The 17650-nt window shown below is 43.6% G+C and overlaps 1 protein-coding gene across 1 annotated transcript in view; it reads left to right on the forward strand.

Annotated features, from left to right (window-relative positions):
* The window catches only part of LOC115459093 (mucin-5AC-like), a gene marked incomplete at its 5' end in the record, with an annotated part of 101624 nt that overhangs the window by 63352 nt on the left and 20622 nt on the right, over window positions 1–17650 (forward strand). The window contains 4 exons of the mRNA XM_030188959.1: window positions 3811–3843; window positions 6132–6164; window positions 7350–7379; window positions 12722–12754. Coding sequence (XP_030044819.1) covers window positions 3811–3843; window positions 6132–6164; window positions 7350–7379; window positions 12722–12754 — 129 coding nt within the window. The remainder of the gene's footprint in view (window positions 1–3810; window positions 3844–6131; window positions 6165–7349; window positions 7380–12721; window positions 12755–17650) is intronic.

Here is a 17650-nt window from a genome sequence, read left to right on the forward strand (position 1 = left end):
ATGCTTAGACATCTGTTTTATATAGATGCACCAACCAGTTCAGGAACTATCACAGTGAATAATTTTATATCTTGATCAGATTATTTATAAACTCCATGGGGGGCACCCTGAGCAAACATTTGCTCTGATACCCCCCCCCCCCCCCCCCATATTGGAGCCAATCTTCCAGTTTGAACCACTCAGATATTTAGACTTATTGGCAACTGAAGGCAATCTGAAGGAAGAACGGATGCACCCACTCCCCCTCCAAAACACCCAAATTGGGTGGCCTAATCAGAGCTCCAGTCAAGGAGTAATGGGTGCCCTCACTCAGAACATTGGTCAATTGGTTCTCTGAAGAAAAAGGAAAGGAACATATTCTCAGGCTGCCCAGGAGTCAATTTTCAAAAGGTTCTTTAGACAGTCAGCACAGTGACAAAGGTCCAAGTACCTTTGTCTAACCATTTTTGACAAAAGTACAAACAGAAGTGGCATAGCCATGAGGAGACCTGATGGACCTGGGCCACACCACTTTGGTGTCACACACTCCTTCAAGCCTGCGACACCTTCTCCTGCTGTGTCTGGCCAGGGTCCCAAAGTTCTACCCACAGCATAGTTCCTCCAGCTGCAGCCTGACAGTTGTCAAATCTTTTCATGGGCTGCTGCAGCATTGCTCCCTCCCCACTCGTGCTTGCTTGAGTTTTACTTAAGCATTAAAACTGAGCGTGTGCAGGAAGGATCCAGCCAGCAGCGGCCCATCAAAAGAGCCGCCGACAGCAAGTCTGCCAATAGAAAACTACTTCCACTGGCAGGGATTCAGGAACCCTACCATCTGAGATATTTGGGGGGTCACGGGGGAGATGGAGAGCAGGGTGGGGTGAAGAACGGGGTTTGGAAGCAGGGCAAAATTTTGTGCCCCTCCTCCCACTATGAGCTCAAGTCCCACCCAAAATTTAAGATTATAGCTACTTGACTGACACTGTTTCATATGTCGAGAAAATGAGAAATGGTAAGGGCAGTTTAAGGGCAACACCAAGTTCACACGTGTAGGCACCGCTATTTAGCATCTATCACCTGGATTCTATGTAAGGCTCAGTGAGTAGTGTGCATTAAATTGGGCATGCACCCAATTTATGCGTACTACTTAATTGAGTAACGCGCCAATCAGTGATGATAATTGACCGATAACGACCAATTATCATCATTAATAATTGGAATTTGTGTGTGCTTCTTTTTAGGCATATTCTAATAAGTGGTGCATTAATCAGATGCATCTAGATTTTAGACGCCATTTACAAAATCTGGCCTTATATGTGTGAATAGATATACAGCTTACATAGGTATTTTCAGCAGCAGTGTGAAGCACATTTGCAGTACCATTGAAAATACAGCTAAGCTACATGTGTGCTTACATGTGTACATTTGCCTCAGAATTAAAAAGAAAAAAACCCTCCATAATGGTGTTTATATGTACCAAAAATCAGCAGCTTAATTATGTAGCCTGTGATTCTACTTTAAACATTCCGTACCCTGCACATTGAAGCAGGATGATGTTAAATATTAATATATATTCTTCCAATTCTTCTAAAAGAAAGGAGATGCAAGGTGCTCACACACCAAGGAACCAAAGCACAGTTTTTAACACCAAAATGAAATAATTATAACTATTTTAATCTTGCGGGTCATGTTATTAAGCTGTGGTAGAATCTGGGCTTAATGATGATTAAGAGAGTACTTTAAACTAAATAATAGTTTCGGGGGGTGAGATACCCATGTCTGCCATCATGTACAATCAGTATATGGGGTTCTCTTAATAAACAATGGATGCACAGATTGTTACTGGAGGAAAAGCCTTGAGAAGCTCCTAGACTTTTAAAATGTCTTCAAGGAGCAGGACTTCCTCATCATTGGCAAAAACCTCCGTATAGCTTACTGCTTACTGCTATCAGAGTAAAGAACTTAGCTTAGTAATAAACTTAGCTTAAATTGACAGGGTCCCTGAGAAGAACACAGAGACCTGCCAATTTAAGCTAAGTTTATTACTAAGCTAAGCTCTTTACTCTGATAGCAGTAAGCTACACAGAGGTTTTTGCCAATGATGAGGAAGTCCTGCTCCTTGAAGACATTTTAAAAGTCTAGGAGCTTCTCGAGGCATTTCATCCAGTAACAATCTGTGTGTTCATTGTTTATTAAGAGAACCCCATATACTGATTGTGCATGTAAGAGGGTACTTTCACATGCGATAAGCCCAGATTGAATACGAGATACTTGCTTTTCTCCTTTGTTTCAACTGCAAGTCATGTGCTAATTTTCCAATTAGTGAGGAATACCTGCAAGGAATTAACGCAAGAGCATGTACCACCTCTTATTTAGGAGGCAGCAAGTGCAGCCTCGTTAAATTTGTGTTATCTCTTTTGAGCACCTTAATCATAATGCCTTAATCTCAGCACTTAAAACTATGTGCATCCATTAATACCAGCAAAAATGTGGCGTAACTCCCAGCATATAGATTTAGGCGCACTGAGTCACATTCTATAACTTTGCACATAAATTTCAGAATGCCCACAAAAGGCCCATTTTTTTGTTACATTTGTACCCCACGCTTTCCCTCTCATGGCAGGCTCAATGCGGCTTACATATTGTATAAAGGTACTTATTTGTACCTGGGGCAATGGAGGGTTAAGTGACTTGCCCAGAGTCACAAGGAGCTGCCTGTGCCTGAAGTGGGAATTGAACTCAGTTCCTCAGTTCCCCAGGACCAAAGTCCACCACCCTAACCACTAGGCCACTCCTCCACTCCACGCCCCCTTTGCCTGCATGTGTTAGAAGTTTGACACACTTTGTTACAGAATATGCTTAGCGAGTTGTGCACGTAAAATTCTAATCAGGGCAAATTAGTGCTCATTATTGCTTGTCGAATGCTGTTATCAGTGCTCATCAGCTTGTCAAGTTATGTGCATTGTTATAGAATCCAATTGGATTTCTGAGTGGATCTGTAGGTGCGCTATATAGAATCTGGAGGTAAGGGCTTAAAGTCCCTTACTAAAAGGACCCGTTGGTGTTATAAACTATACTGTGGTTCTCACTTTTTCTTTATTAATATACTGACACAAATGAAACGGGCGCTAGCAAGGTTTTCCTCGGAGTGTGTATGTTTGAGAGAGTGCATGTGAGAGTGACTGTGTGTGAGAGAGAGTGAATGTGCGAGTGTGTATGTGTGTGAGAGAGAGAGTGAGTCTGGGTGCAAGTGTGTCTGTGAGAGCGAGTGTGTGTGTGAGAATGAGAGTGTGTGCAAGTGCGTATGTGAGACACACTGTGAGAGAGAGAGAGAGTGTGTGAGAGATAGTGTGTGTGTGACAGAGATACCTCCCCCCCTCTCTGGTGTCAGGCCCCCCTCCTCCCTCTCTCTGGTGTCAGGCCCCCCCCCCCCCTCTCTCTCTCTGGTGTCTGAGCGTTACTGTGCAGGACGCTGAGCTATGGCTGTGCTTCAAGGAACTGGCCAATCCTATTTAATAGAATGCACCTCCAACATTCTGAAGCTAAGAAACCTCGTGTGGTTGGTCACTTTTGCTTGAGACAAACCTGGAAGTACGTGATGTCAATTCAGGAGATGGATACAGAAAGCAGGAATGCCTCAGCCATGCAGTCAGCTTCAGAATGTTGGAGGTGCGTTTTATTATATAGGATATTCTGTACAAAATATATTGGATTCCAGGGGAACATGCGTTTCCTCTAGATGTTTCACTACATTCTTTTTCTATTGCTAGAAAACACTTTAATTCTTTCAAAATATGTGTTCAGATACTATTAAATTGTTTCTGATTTTCCTAGCACCAAAAACCACCACAGGAGTAACTTCACCAGGTAATTTCAATTTATATCTCAGGATCCTTTTTCTCTTCTCTTTCTGTCTCATATTTGACCCAAATACTTCCAGTTATACATTGTTTTGTCTTTGGTTATGCTTAGCTATGCTTAGTTAGAGAGGTTATTTACAAACACAATTTTTGAAGTGTAAACCTTCTAATTTTCTTTCAAGAAACAACCATGTATTGAGCTTCAGACTTTTGTAGTTTCAGTTTCATTTTCATTTCTGATTTGTTTTCAAATGCTCAGTTATCCGATTGCATTTCAGAAGGTAATGATATATTTGAATAAAGAATTCATTTTAATTAAAAATCTATACACTAAGACATTTGTTTTATATACATTCACCAACCAGTTCAGGAACTACCACAGTGAATAATTCTGTATCTGGATAAAATTACTTGTAAACTCCATATACAGAAGTACTACTCTACTACTACTACTACTCATCATTTCTATAGCGCTACTAGACGTACGCAGCGCTGTACACCTGAACATGAATAGACAGTCCCTGCTCGACAGAGCTTACAATCTAATTAGGACAGACAAACAGGACAAACAAGAGATAAGGGAATATTAAAGTGAGGATGATAAAATAAGGGTTCTGAACAAGTGAATAAGGGTTAGGAGTTAAAAGCAGCATCAAAAAGGTGGGCTTTTAGCTTAGATTTGAAGACGGGCAGAGATGGAGCTTGACGTACTCAGGAAGTCTATTCCTGGCATACAGTGCAGCAAGATAAAAGGAACGGAGTCTGGAGTTAGCAGTGGAGGAGAAGGGTGCAGATAAGAGAGATTTACCCAGTGAACGGAGTTCCCGGGGAGGAATGTAGGGAGAGATGAGAGTGGAGAGGTACTGAAGAACTGCAGAGTGAATGCACTTATAAGTCAATAAGAGGAGTTTAAACTGTATGCGGGAACGGATAGGAAGCCAGTGAAGTGACTTGAAGAGAGGGCTAATAGCTGAAGGGGTTGTTGCTACCCTGAGCCAATTTTTGCTTTGGTGCCCGCCATCTTGAGACCAGCCATCTAGAATGAACCATGCAGAAATTTAGGCTTCAATGGCATCTCAAGGCAATCTGCTACCTGAGGTGAGGAATGAAATGATGCAGCCCCTCCCACATCAAGATTCCCCAAATGGGGGGCTTACTCGGAGCTCTTGTCAGGGAGCAAGAGATTCCCTCACTCAGAAGACTAGCCATGTCCTTGCCCCATGGACGGTTGGCATAGTGCCAAATAGCCAATGAGCTTTGTGTGGCCATTTTTGGTAAAATTACATGTAGCATTTCATATGTCAGGAAAATGAGGCTTAGAAGGGGCTATTCCAGGACAGCATCAGGCTCACTTATAGTCTAGGCTGAAACAAAAAAATTGAAGACCAGATAGATATTCACCAAAACAGGAAATTTATATAAAAGTAATAGCACCTGGAAAGTAAATAAATTCATGCATATGGTTGGCAAAGCGGAAAAGGTCTCATCAATTGCCCAGTGGATTACTCCATTCTTTCAACTTAAGGAGCCAGATTCAAGACTATGGGTGATAAATGTAATCATTGACCAAATACCTCCACCGTCCTATAAATCATTTGATGTGCACAAAGTGTTAATTAGACAAATGAAAAGCTGTGCAAAATAACTAGCGGTGCATAAAAAACAAGACAATGTGGTACTTAATTCCAGCTCAGACACTCCCAACGGACATCAGTTTCATCGTCGCTTTATCAAGGGAAAGAGCTTAACAGTCGCTTCACATGCCTGCTATTGCCACCGCACTTATAGTCTATACATGTAGGCACCAATATTCAGCTTCTATATATGTAGCTTAAACATTTGGCCTGGACATGGCAATACCAGATGTACCCTGAAGCAACTGCACCAAAGGAATAAGCTTCACTATAGGTGCTGTAGAGTACATGAGCTGTGCCATGAAAATAAAGAAAAGCTACATGAGTACTCATATGTATATATTGACCTCATAATAATAAATAAAAAAAAACACCATACTGTATACAGCAAAAATTATTGCAGTTTAATTATGCTGTTACACTAATGTAAAACACTACATACTCTGCACATTTAAGCAGGATGATGTTAAAAAGAAAACAACAGGAACAAAGCACAGGTTAGAACACCAAAATGAAAGAAGAGGGGGGTTTTCAGATGAACACGTGTTTCTTCTAGATGTTTCATTAAGTTCTACTAAAGGAAAACACCTAATCCTTTCAAAACATGTGTTCTGATTTAAATGTTATTGTAACGTAATTTTATTGTCTCTGATTTTCATAGGACCAATAACCAGCACAGCAGTAACTACATCAGGTAATTTCAATTTATCTCTCAGGATCCTTTTGCCCTTCTCTTTCTTCCTCACAATTCCAACGGTGATGCTTAGCTAAGGACGTTAATTTTAAATAGAATATTTGAAATGTAAACCTTCTGATTTTCTCACAACTATCAATCGTGTATGAAGGTTCAATGCAGGTATTTCCTTTTCATCTCTTAGTTCTTTTCAAATGCTCAGTAAATATTTAATTATTATAAGGCCATTTATATTTGTTTAGCTGGCTCTAAAGAACTCCTGATGAAGGCTTTTTTATGTCAAAACATGGCCCGTGTTGGGTTGCTGTGTCAGCACATCTCTTTTGAAGAATAAGCTTTGGTCTTCTTGGACACTGTGGTTGCCTAATTCAACTCTTTTTGCAGTCTGTGCAATGTTGTGGAAGATTTGTGTTCTCTGTTTTTTAATCTCTTAGGGGCCCTTTTGCAAAGGCATGTAAGGGCCTTTGCGCATCCAGCATGCGCCAAATCGGCATTACCGCCCGGCCACCACATGCCCCAGGTGGTAATTCTGAATTTGGCATGTGCTGAAAACACGCGGTAGAAAATATTTTCTATTTTCTACTGCGGGGCGCCTAACTGGCGGTAAACAGCAGTTGGCACACACTGCATGCTTACCGCCCGGGTAGCACATGAGACCTTACCGCTAAGTCAATGGATAGTGGTAAGGTCTCAGGCTGAAAATAGGCACGCGCTGGTTTTTATTTTGCTGCATGTCCATTTTCCGGCCCATTAAAATAATCCCTTTTTTCCAGACACGGTACAATTAGGGTCCAGCGCACACCAAAAACACATGCCCACACTGCCGCAGGCTAGTTTTTGGTGTGCCTTTATAAAAGGGTCCCTTAGTTTTTCATTGTGAACATATATTCTGCAAGTATTAAGTATACTTCATTTCATCATGTTAGTTTACTGTTATGTTTTATTTTGTCTGTGTATATATTTTATTATGAGTGTAGTTTGGAAACTGCTCAAAATGGTAGATGATGTGAGACAGACATTTTTTAAATAGATAGATAAGTATGGTATGAAAAAGAATGTATTCCAGATGAACATGCTGATCCTCTAGATGTTTCAATAAATTCTTCTTCTATTAGTGGAAAACACCTCCTTTCAAAACATGTGTTCTCATTAAAATTATAATCTAATTGTCTCTAATTTTCTTAGGAAAACCTACCACAGGAGCGACTTCATTAGGTAATTTCAGTTTATCTCTTGGGATCTTTTTTCCCTTCTCTTTCTTCTTCATAATTCTGACGGTTATGTTTAACTAGGCTTAGTTAAAGATAGAATTTTTCAAATATAAACCTTCAGATTTTCTCACAACAAAGAACCATTTCTGATTTATCTTCAAATGCTCAGTTATCTGACTGCACATCAGAACGTAATATACTGCGCCTAAATCTAGATGCTGCTTATAGAATACGCATAGTTGGAAATGTTTACCGCATGAATTTTTAAGGTGCCATATACAGAGTCTGGCCTTATCCACTGGATTCTATATAGTGCGCTTAGATTTAGGCACCAAAATCGGTACGGATTCTATAGCCCCGCATGTAACTTAATTGGCTTAACAAGCTGAGTGCTGGTAACAGCACTTCAGTAACAATGAGCACTAATTGGCACTGATAAGAATTTAGGCGCACAATTCGCTAAGCATATTCTGTAATGATGTGTGCGGAACTTCTAACACACAGAGGCAAAAAGGGGAATGGTTATGGGCGGGAAAATGAACGTTTCATGTGCATTCCAAAATTTAGGCGCCTAGTTATATAATATGGCCCGTTGTGGCTAAATCTACATTATGAGATTTACACCAGGTTTTCGTTGGCGTAAATGAATGCATGCAGATATCGGTGCTGAAATATCAACTAAGCATATTCTATAATCAACGCTTAAATCTAGGTGCCAATTATAGAACTACTACTACTACTACTATTTAGCATTTCTATAGCGCTACAAGGCGTACGCAGCGCTGCACAAACATAGAAGAAAGACAGTCCCTGCTCAAAGAGCTTACAATCTAATAGACAAAAAATAAATAGAGTAAGCAAATCAAATCAATTAATGTGAACGGGAAGGAAGAGAGGAGGGTAGGTGGAGGCGAGTGGTTACAAGTGGTTACGAGTCAAAAGCAATGTTAAAGAGGTGGGCTTTCAGTCTAGATTTAAAGGTGGCCAAGGATGGGGCAAGACGTAGGGGCTCAGGAAGTTTATTCCAGGCGTAGGGTGCAGCGAGACAGAAGGCGTGAAGTTTGGAGTTGGCAGTAGTGGAGAAGGGAACAGATAAGAAGGATTTATCCATGGAGCGGAGTGCACGGGAAGGGGTGTAGGGAAGGACGAGTGTGGAGAGATACTGGGGAGCAGCAGAGTGAGTACATTTATAGGTTAGTAGAAGAAGTTTGAACAGGATGCGAAAATGGATAGGGAGCCAGTGAAGGGTCTTGAGGAGAGGGGTAGTATGAGTAAAGCGACCCTGGCAGAAGATGAGATGGGCAGCAGAGTTTTGAACCGACTGGAGAGGGGAGAGGTGACTAAGTGGGAGGCCAGCAAGAAGCAGATTGCAATAGTCTAAACGAGAGGTGACAAGGGTGTGGATGAGGGTTTTGGTAGAGTGCTCGGAAAGAAAGGGGCGGATTTTACGGATGTTGTAAAGAAAGAAACGACAGGTCTTGGCAATCTGCTGGATATGAGCAGAGAAGGAGAGAGAAGAGTCAAAGATGACCCCAAGGTTTCGAGCTGAGGAGATAGGGAGAATGAGAGAGCCATCAACAGAAATAGAAAACGGGGGGAGCGGGGAGGTGGGTTTGGGGGGGGAAAATGAGAAGCTCGGTTTTGGTCATATTTAATTTCAGGTGGCGTTGAGACATCCAGACAGCAATGTCAGACAAGCACGCTGAAACTTTGGTTTGGATGCAAGGTGAGATATCAGGGGTAGAAAGGTAGATTTGGGAGTCATCAGCATAGAGATGGTAGGAAAAGCCATGGGATGAGATTAATGAACCAAGGGAAGAAGTGTAGATAGAAAAGAGGAGGGGACCAAGAACAGAACCCTGAGGTACGCCGACAGGCAGAGGGATAGAAGTAGAAGAGGAGCCACCAGAGTGAACACTAAAGGTGCGGAGGGAGAGGTAGGAAGAGAACCAGGAAAGGACAGAGCCCTGGAATCCAAGTGAGGACAGGGTATCGAGAAGTATGCTGTGATCGACAGTGTCAAAAGCAGCAGAAAGATCAAGAATGAGGATGGAATATTGACGTCTGGATTTAGCCAGTAATAGGTCATTGGAGACTTTAGTAAGCACAGTTTTGGTTGAGTGGAGAGGGCGAAAACCAGATTGTAGTGGGTCAAGAATAGCATGTGAGGAGAGAAAATCAAGGCAGCGGCGGTGAACAGCACGCTCAAGTAATTTGGAGAGAAAAGGAAGGAGGGAGATGGGTAGGTAATTAGAGGGACAAGTAGGGTCGAGTGAAGGCTTCTTAAGGAGAGGTGTGACCACAGCATGTTTAAAGGCAGCAGGGACAGTCGCAGTGGAAAGTGAGAGGTTGAGAATGTGACAGATAAAAGGAATAAGAGCAGGAGAGATAGCATTAAGAAGGTGGGTGGGAATGGATCAGAGGAACAGGTGGTACATTTTGAGGAAGAAAGGAGAAGTGTAGTTTCCTCAATAGTAACTTCAGGAAAGGAGGAAAGGGAATGAGGGGAAGGAGAGAGAGGGGAACGGACTAGTGGAGGGAGAGGTGGTGAGGTAGAGAAAGCAAGGTTTATCTTTTGAACCTTGTTGCGAAAAAATTCAGCAAGGGTCTGAGGAGATACCTTGAGGAGAGAGTTCAATGTGGTGAAGAGAAGTCGAGGATTAGAGCCAAGAGAGTTGGTCAGTTGGATATAATAATCCTGTTTGGCACGTAAAAGAGCAGATTGGAAGGAGGTCAGCATGAACTTAAAGTGTAAGAAATCAGCAAGGGCCCGAGATTTCCGCCAGAGGCATTTGGCGGAGCGGGTACAGGAACGTAGGTAGCGGATATTAGAAGTCAGCCAAGGTTGGGGTTTTGTACGCCTTACAGGGCGGGTCATCAAAGGTGCAAGAGTGTCTAAGGCAGAGGATAGAGTATTGTTGTAAGAAGAAACAGCCTCGTTGACAGACGTGGATGGTGCCACAGTACGGAGGAGGTTTGAAACATGGGAGGATAGAGATGAAGGGTCAATATCGTGAAGATTCCTAGATAAATTAGATAAGATAGGACGGGACTGGGAGGGAGGAGATTTAAGTGTGAAAGTTATAAGATGGTGATCAGAGGAGAGAAGATCAGAGGCAAGGAAACTAGAGGGTGAACAGTTGGAGGAGAAGATGAGATCAAGACAGTGACCATTTTGATGAGTGGGGGAGGTGGAGCATAGTTGGAGATTAAAGGAGGACGTTAAAGCGAGTAACTTGGAAATATAAGAGTTGGAAGGATCATTAGCAGGAATATTAAAGTCACCAAGGATGAGAGAGGGGGAGGAAGGATCATGGAAGAAGGCAAGCCAGGCGTCAAAGTCACTGAGAAAGGATGAAAGGGACTTATCAGGGGGACGATAAATGACCGCTATTCGAAGAGGCAGAGGAGAGAAAAGGCGGATACAGTGGACTTCAAAGGAGGAAAAACAGTGAGACTGAGGTGGAAGAAGGGGTTGAAATCTGGAGGAGGGAGAGAGAAGTTGTCCAACACCGCCCCCACGGCCAGCAGGGCGAGGAGTATGTGAAAATAGATAACCGCCATGGCACAGGGCTGCGACTGAAGCAGAGTCATCAGGGCAGAGCCAGGTTTCTGTTATGGCGAGCAGATGGAGGTGACGCGAGATAAAGAGGTCCTGGATATAGGCAAGTTTGTTACAGATAGAGCGGGCATTCCATAGGGCACAAGAGAAGGGCAGAGAAGAGGAGGGGAGTAGAGAAATAGAGATGAGGTTAGAGAGGTCGCGGTGAGATCTGTAGAGTTGGGATAATAGTTGGTGAGGGGGGGCCAGGATTGGGATTGATGTCACCGGCTGAGAGTAAGAGAAGGAGTAAAAGAGAGCGGAGGAGAGTAGGAGAGGTGTGGCCACGAAGGCGTCGAAGGCGAGAGGTATTTAGGTGGAATGGGGGAAGGCAAAATGGACGGAAGAAAGAGGCGGAGATTAAAAGCCAAGAGGGAGGAAGAGGGTAGGAGAGAAGGTGAGGTGATGAAGTCGATGGATGGGCAGTGAGTTCCTGTAGCGGAGAGAGGTAGGGGGTGAGGGAAAAGATTAGGAAGAGACAGGGCTAGGAAGAGAATGTGAATAGGGGCCATAAAGGACTGAGGTACTTTAGCAGCTGGGAAGAAGATTAGATGTAAAGAGAAAAATGCCCAGTGCGCCGTTAGGCACGCGGCACCTAGAGCGGAGGCCCTGAGTGGATCGGAGTGGACCTGGGTGTTACCCCGGAGAAGGCTGTAAGGATATGCAGATGAGCTGCAAGTCCTCCATAGCACCTGAAAGGCAGCCAGTGGTAGAGCTGGGCACCTCTCAGCTGAAGAAAGGCTTACCAGGGGTTAGGCCGAAGCCAGCATTCCTCCCCCTGAGGGTCGCCTGAATACAATTAGTTGGCACAGCGCCAATTTTTTAGGCGCCATATATAGAATTTCCTATATGTGTAAATGCACATGTAGCTTACAGGGGTATTTTCAGCGCCATGAAGTACGCTTGCAGTGCCATTGAAACTATAGCTGAATTACACGTATACTTATCTGTATATTCTGACCTCATAATTTATAAATAAAACTCCGTAATGCTTTACCTATTGATGAATGTTGTTACTAAGGCTTCAGAGGGCAACCCTTCTGGTCTCATTAGTGGCTGAATCTGATAAGAGTGTTATAATAAAGGCTTATTTTCAGAAGAAAGATGTTGCCTTTTGTAGTAAAAGGGTACAGCTGTTCCCAGATGTAACCCAAGTAATTCAGTTTAGGCGAATGCCTTTTTGGCTTTGAAACCTCAATTGATTTCAATAGGTGTTATTTATTTATTTATTTATTTTCATGGGCATTCCAAAATTTACGTGCGTAATTATAGAATATGGCCCAGCGAGTGTAAATCTACGCACTTGTTATGTCAGATTTCCCTGTAAGTGTTTAATTACATATTCTGGGAATCAATTTGTGTTTTTGAACCACATCAGTTAGAGTTCTTTATTGCTAATAAGGGGAAATAATGGAAAATTAATATTATGATTAATTTTGGTGTTATAAATTTCACTGTGGTTCTCACTTTTTCTTTTTGAACACATATTCTGCACATTATGGAGTGCAGCCTGGCTTTCCTGTACATGTTTCACTTAATAATTCTTCTATTACCAGAAAACACTTACCCCCCCCGTTTACAAAGCCACGCAGCAATGCCGACACAGCCCATTCAAAGTGAATGAACTGTGTCGGCATTACCATACCGGCTGCCGCTATCATGGCTTTGAAAATGGGGGAGAGGGGTTAGTTCTTTCAAAACGTTTTCTGATTCTATTAAATTCTTATTGTCTCTGATTTTTATAGGACCAGTAACCACCAAAGGAGTAACTTCATCAGGTAATTTCAATTTATCTCTCTCAATCATCTGATGGTTATTCATAGCATGGCTTAGTTAAAGAAGTAGAACAGAAATAGAATTTTTAAAATGTAAACCTTCTGATTTTCTCACAACAATCAACCATGCATGGAACTTCCACCTCAAATATTTCCATTTCTTATTTGTTTTCAAATGCTCAGGGCCTCTTTTACAAAGCCACGCTACCAATTATCGGTGCGGCAAATGAGAGGAAGCCAATTCCATTCCTATGGGCTTCCTCTTATTTGCCACACGGGAATCGCTAATGTGGCTTTGTAAAAGAAGCCCTCAGTTATCTGGCTGCAAATCAGGAGGTAAAGATAAATTTTAATAAGGAATCCATTTTGATTAAAATTCATTGTGGTAAAATATCTGTTTCATGTAGATTCACCAACCAGTTCAGGAACTTGTAGGTATAATAAATAACTCTTATGGGAACAGCTCCCCACAGATTACTTATGCCAAGGTCCTAATGTGCAGAAATCTGGCCAAGCAAATTTCCAGACTCAGTCTAGGGGAATATACAAGAACCTTGCTTCTGGCAGCTAGCCAGGTTTCCATTAGAGAAATGAAACCAAAGTCACAGCTGATATATATATTAGCTTTATTATAGATAAGAAAATATACAGATATAGAAACTCTGCAACAAGGCTTAGCGAAGTACAAAAATATAACTTGCTGATAATAATAACTAGATTGCTACTGAATACAGACTATACACAATGATTCTTATTAGAATACTAGGTAACCTGATTTGTAACTGAACATTCTTACGCCAAATACACAACGGTTAGCAGCTTATTCTATGACCATGAGTTATGACGTAACCAGTCTTATTTCTGATCACAACCAATCACTAATCCCAGATCTATAGAAGTAAATTCTGTTATCTCACCATGTGGTCTCTGAAGCAGACTCTCGATAGTAAGTGCAGATTTCTTCTTAGACTCCAGCTGTCTTACAGCGAGTCAGTCTTGGATTTAGTGCCGGGTCTCTCTCTGCAGAAAGCAGGTGTCCGTCACTCAGTGTTGCTTCACAGAGCCGATATATCTGCCACCCGGTATTTGCACCAGTTATGCAGGACACAAGGTTAGCACCACACACAGTCTCTGGCTCTCCCCGAGCCTTGCTGGGTTTCTCCGGTCTTCTTGCCAGTCCCCCTCTTCCGATGGTCTCCGACTTTCTTCAGTTCCCGCTTTCTTAGTCCCTCTCCCTCAGGTGACACAAGGAACCAATCCTGAAACCTGTCCAGCTCACTGCATGGGCAAGAAGCGTCTTTTGTGTGACCCTGAAGTGGATACTTTGTGGTCTGCATCTCTGTCTCTCACCAGGCTTTTTGGAGCCATGGGTCTCACTCCCTTTTCAGCTTCTCAGGGAGACAAAGGGGTGGTTATAACACAGAATGTCCTTGGATGAGACATGCCAGCTAGTGATTTTCCAAACTGAAAAGCTGGATCTTGCTGACACAGAGATGTTCAGGTCAGAGGTTATAGAATCCATCTTGATGTATTGTGATGAATTAGGCTTGTATGAACCAAGACCAGCTCAGGTGCGATCACAGGGAAATACCCCTACAAACTACCATAGCAAGTCATTTTATATCTTGATCAGATTATTTGTAAATTCCATATATGGGGTCAGCTCAAAAGATTTTAGTATCCTGAGCCAACTTTTGCTTTTGTGCCCTATCTTGGAGCCAGTCTTCTGGTATGAACCAGGCAGATATTTAAGACTCAGTGGCAGTTCAAGGCATTCTTTCTTACCAAGGCCCCCAAAATTGAGGGGCCTAGTCATAGCTTCAGTCAGGGAGCAATGGGTCCCCTCACTTAGAAGACTAGTCAAGTTGTTGTACCAATAAAAAAAAAAAAGCAACAGATTCTCAGGCTATCTAAAGGTCAGTTTTCAAAATTCACTTATACAGTCAGCATAGCGCCAGATGTCCATGGACCTTTGTGTAACCATTTTTGGCAAAAATACACATAGAGGGGTCCTTTTACAAAGATGCGCTGAAAAATGGCTTGTGGTAGTAGAGGCGTGGATTTTGGGCGCATGCCAATCCATTTTTCAGCGCGCCTGTAAAAAAGCCTTTTAAAAAATTTTGCCAAAAATGGACGTGCGGCAAAATGAAAATGGTTGCGTGTCCATTTTGGGTCTGAGACCTTACTGCCAGCCATTGACCTAGTAGTAAAGTCTCACGCTGGAACCAAGCTGTAATGACCTATGCGTGTAATGACCTATGCGTGTCAAATGCCACTTAGTGCGCAGCCAGTACGCTTGGCCGAAAATAAAAATTATTTTTCAGATGGGCGTATCGGCCATGCGCCAAAAATGAAATTACTACTACTACTACTACTACTACTTAACACTTCTAAAGCGCTACTAGGGTTACGCAGCGCTTTACAGTTTAACAAAGAAGGACAGTCCCTGCTCAAAGGAGCTTACAATCTAAAGGACAAAATGTGCAGTCAATCAAATTGGGGCAGTCTAGATTTCCTGAATAGAGGTATAATGGTTAGGTGCCGAAGGCGACATTGAAGAGGTGGGCTTTGAGCAAGGATTTGAAGATGTGCAGGGAAGGGGCTTGGCGTATGGGCTCAGGAAGTTTATTCCAAGCATAGGGAGAGGCGAGGCAGGAAGGGCGGAGCCTGGAATTGGCGGTGGTGGAGAAGGGTAAAGAGAGGAGGGATTTGTCCTGTGAGTGGAGGTTTCAGGTAGGAGCATAAGGGGAGATAAGGGTAGAGAGGTAATGAGGGGCTGCAGATTGAATGCATTTGTAGGTTAGTAGGAGAAGCTTGAACTGTGTGTGGTATCTGATCAGAAGCTAGTGAAGTGACTTGAGGAGAGGGGTGATATGAGTATATCGGTTCTGGCGGAATATAAGACGTGCGGCAGCGTTCTGAATGGATTGAAGGGGGGATAGATGGCTAAGTGGGAGGCCGGTGAGGAGTTAGTTGCAGTAGTCAAGGCGAGAGATAATGAGAGCGTGGACGAGAGTTCGTGTGGTGTGCTCAGAAAGGAAAGGGCAAATTTTGCTGATGTTATAGAGAAAGAAGCGACAGGTCTTGGCTATACCGCAAAAGCCATGCAGTAGCTGAGCAGTAACTCCATTTTGGTGCGTGTTGGGCGTGCGTAGACGCTTACGTGGCTTAGTAAAAGGACCCCAACATTTTTTATGTCAGGAAAACGGAGCATGGAAGGGGTAATTCAGGACAGCATCAAGTACACCTATTGTCTACACTTGTAAGCTCCAATATTCAGCAGCTATACATATAGGGCTAGATTCTAGAAATGGTGCCTAAAAAATTGGCGCTGAAAAAAACCTACGTAAGATGTATTCTATAAGCCACGCCTAAAATTCAGCACGGTTTATAGAATTAACGCTTACTACTACTACTACTACTACTACTTAACATTTCTAGAGCGCTACAAGGGTTACGCAGCGCTGTACAGATTAAGAAAAGGACAGTCCCTGCTCCAAGGAGCTTACAATCTAATGGGTGAAATGTCAAGTAGGGGCAGGCCAGATTTCCTGAATAGAGGTAAGGTGGTTAGGTGCCGAAGGCGACATTGAAGAGGTGGGCTTTTAGCAAGGCTTTGAAGATGGGCAGGGAGGGGGCTTGGCGTATGGGCTCAGGGAGTTTGTTCCAGGCATGGGGTGAGGCGAGGCAGAAAGGGCGGAGCCTGGAGTTGGCGGTGGTGGAGAAGGGTACCGACAGGAGGAATTTATCTTGAGAGCGGAGGTTACGGGTAGGAATGTAAGGGGAGATGAGGGTAAAGAGGTAGGGAGGGGCTGTAGATCGAGTACATTTGTAGGTTAAAAGGAGAAGCTTAAACTGTATGCGGTACCTGATCGGAAGCCAGTGAAGTGACTTGAGGAGAGGGGTGATATGGGTGTACCGGTTCAGGCGGAAGATAAGACGTGCAGCGGAGTTTTGAATGGACTGAAGACAGGATAGATGGCAAAGTGGGAGGCCAGTGAGGAGTAGGTTGCAGTAGTCAAGGCGAGAGGTAATGAGAGAATGGATGAGAGTTCGGGTGGTGTGCTCAGACAGGAATCAGGACTGGAACCCAGAGTGAACTTAGCATCTTGACTGGACTCGGAACTCGACCTGGACTCAGCATCTTGGCTGGAACTGGAACTCGGCTTAGGCTCAGCATCTAGGCTGGAACTGGAACTCGGCGTGGACTCAGCAGCTTGGCTGGAGCTGGAATTCGGCGTGGACTCGGCAGCTTGGCTGGAGCTAGAACTCAGCTGGGACTCAGTATCTTGGCTAGAACTGGAACTTGGAGAAGACTCAGCAGCTTGGCTGGAGCTGGAACTCGGCTTGGACTCAGCATCTTGGCTGGAACTGGAGCTTGGCTTAGACATAGCTTCATGGCTGGAACTGGAACTCGGCATAGGCTCAGCATCTAGGCTGGAACTGGACCTCGGAATGGACTCCGTATCTGGGCTGGAACTCAGTCTGGACTCAGCCTCTTGGCTGGATCTGGAACTCGGCATGAACTCAGCATCTGGGCTGGAGCTGGAACTCGGACTGGACTCAACGTCTGGCTAGAACTGGAACTCAGAGAAGACTCAGCATCTTGGCTAGAACTGGAACTCAGAGTGGACTCAGTATCTTGGCTGGAACTGGAACTTGGCGTGGACTCCATATCTGGGCAGAAACTGGAACTTGGACTGGACTCAGTCTCCTGGCTGGACCTGGAACTCGAAGTAGACTCAGCATCTTGGCTGGAACTGCAACTCGGAATGGACTCAGCATCTTGGCTTAAACTGGAACGTGGAGTGGACTCAGCATCTTGGCCAGAACTGGAGCTTGGCTTAGACTTAGCCTCATGGCTGGAACTGGAACTCGGCATAGGCTCAGCCTCTAGGC

Source organism: Microcaecilia unicolor, unplaced genomic scaffold (assembly GCF_901765095.1).
Source record: "Microcaecilia unicolor unplaced genomic scaffold, aMicUni1.1, whole genome shotgun sequence".
NCBI classification, from domain to species: domain Eukaryota; kingdom Metazoa; phylum Chordata; class Amphibia; order Gymnophiona; family Siphonopidae; genus Microcaecilia; species Microcaecilia unicolor.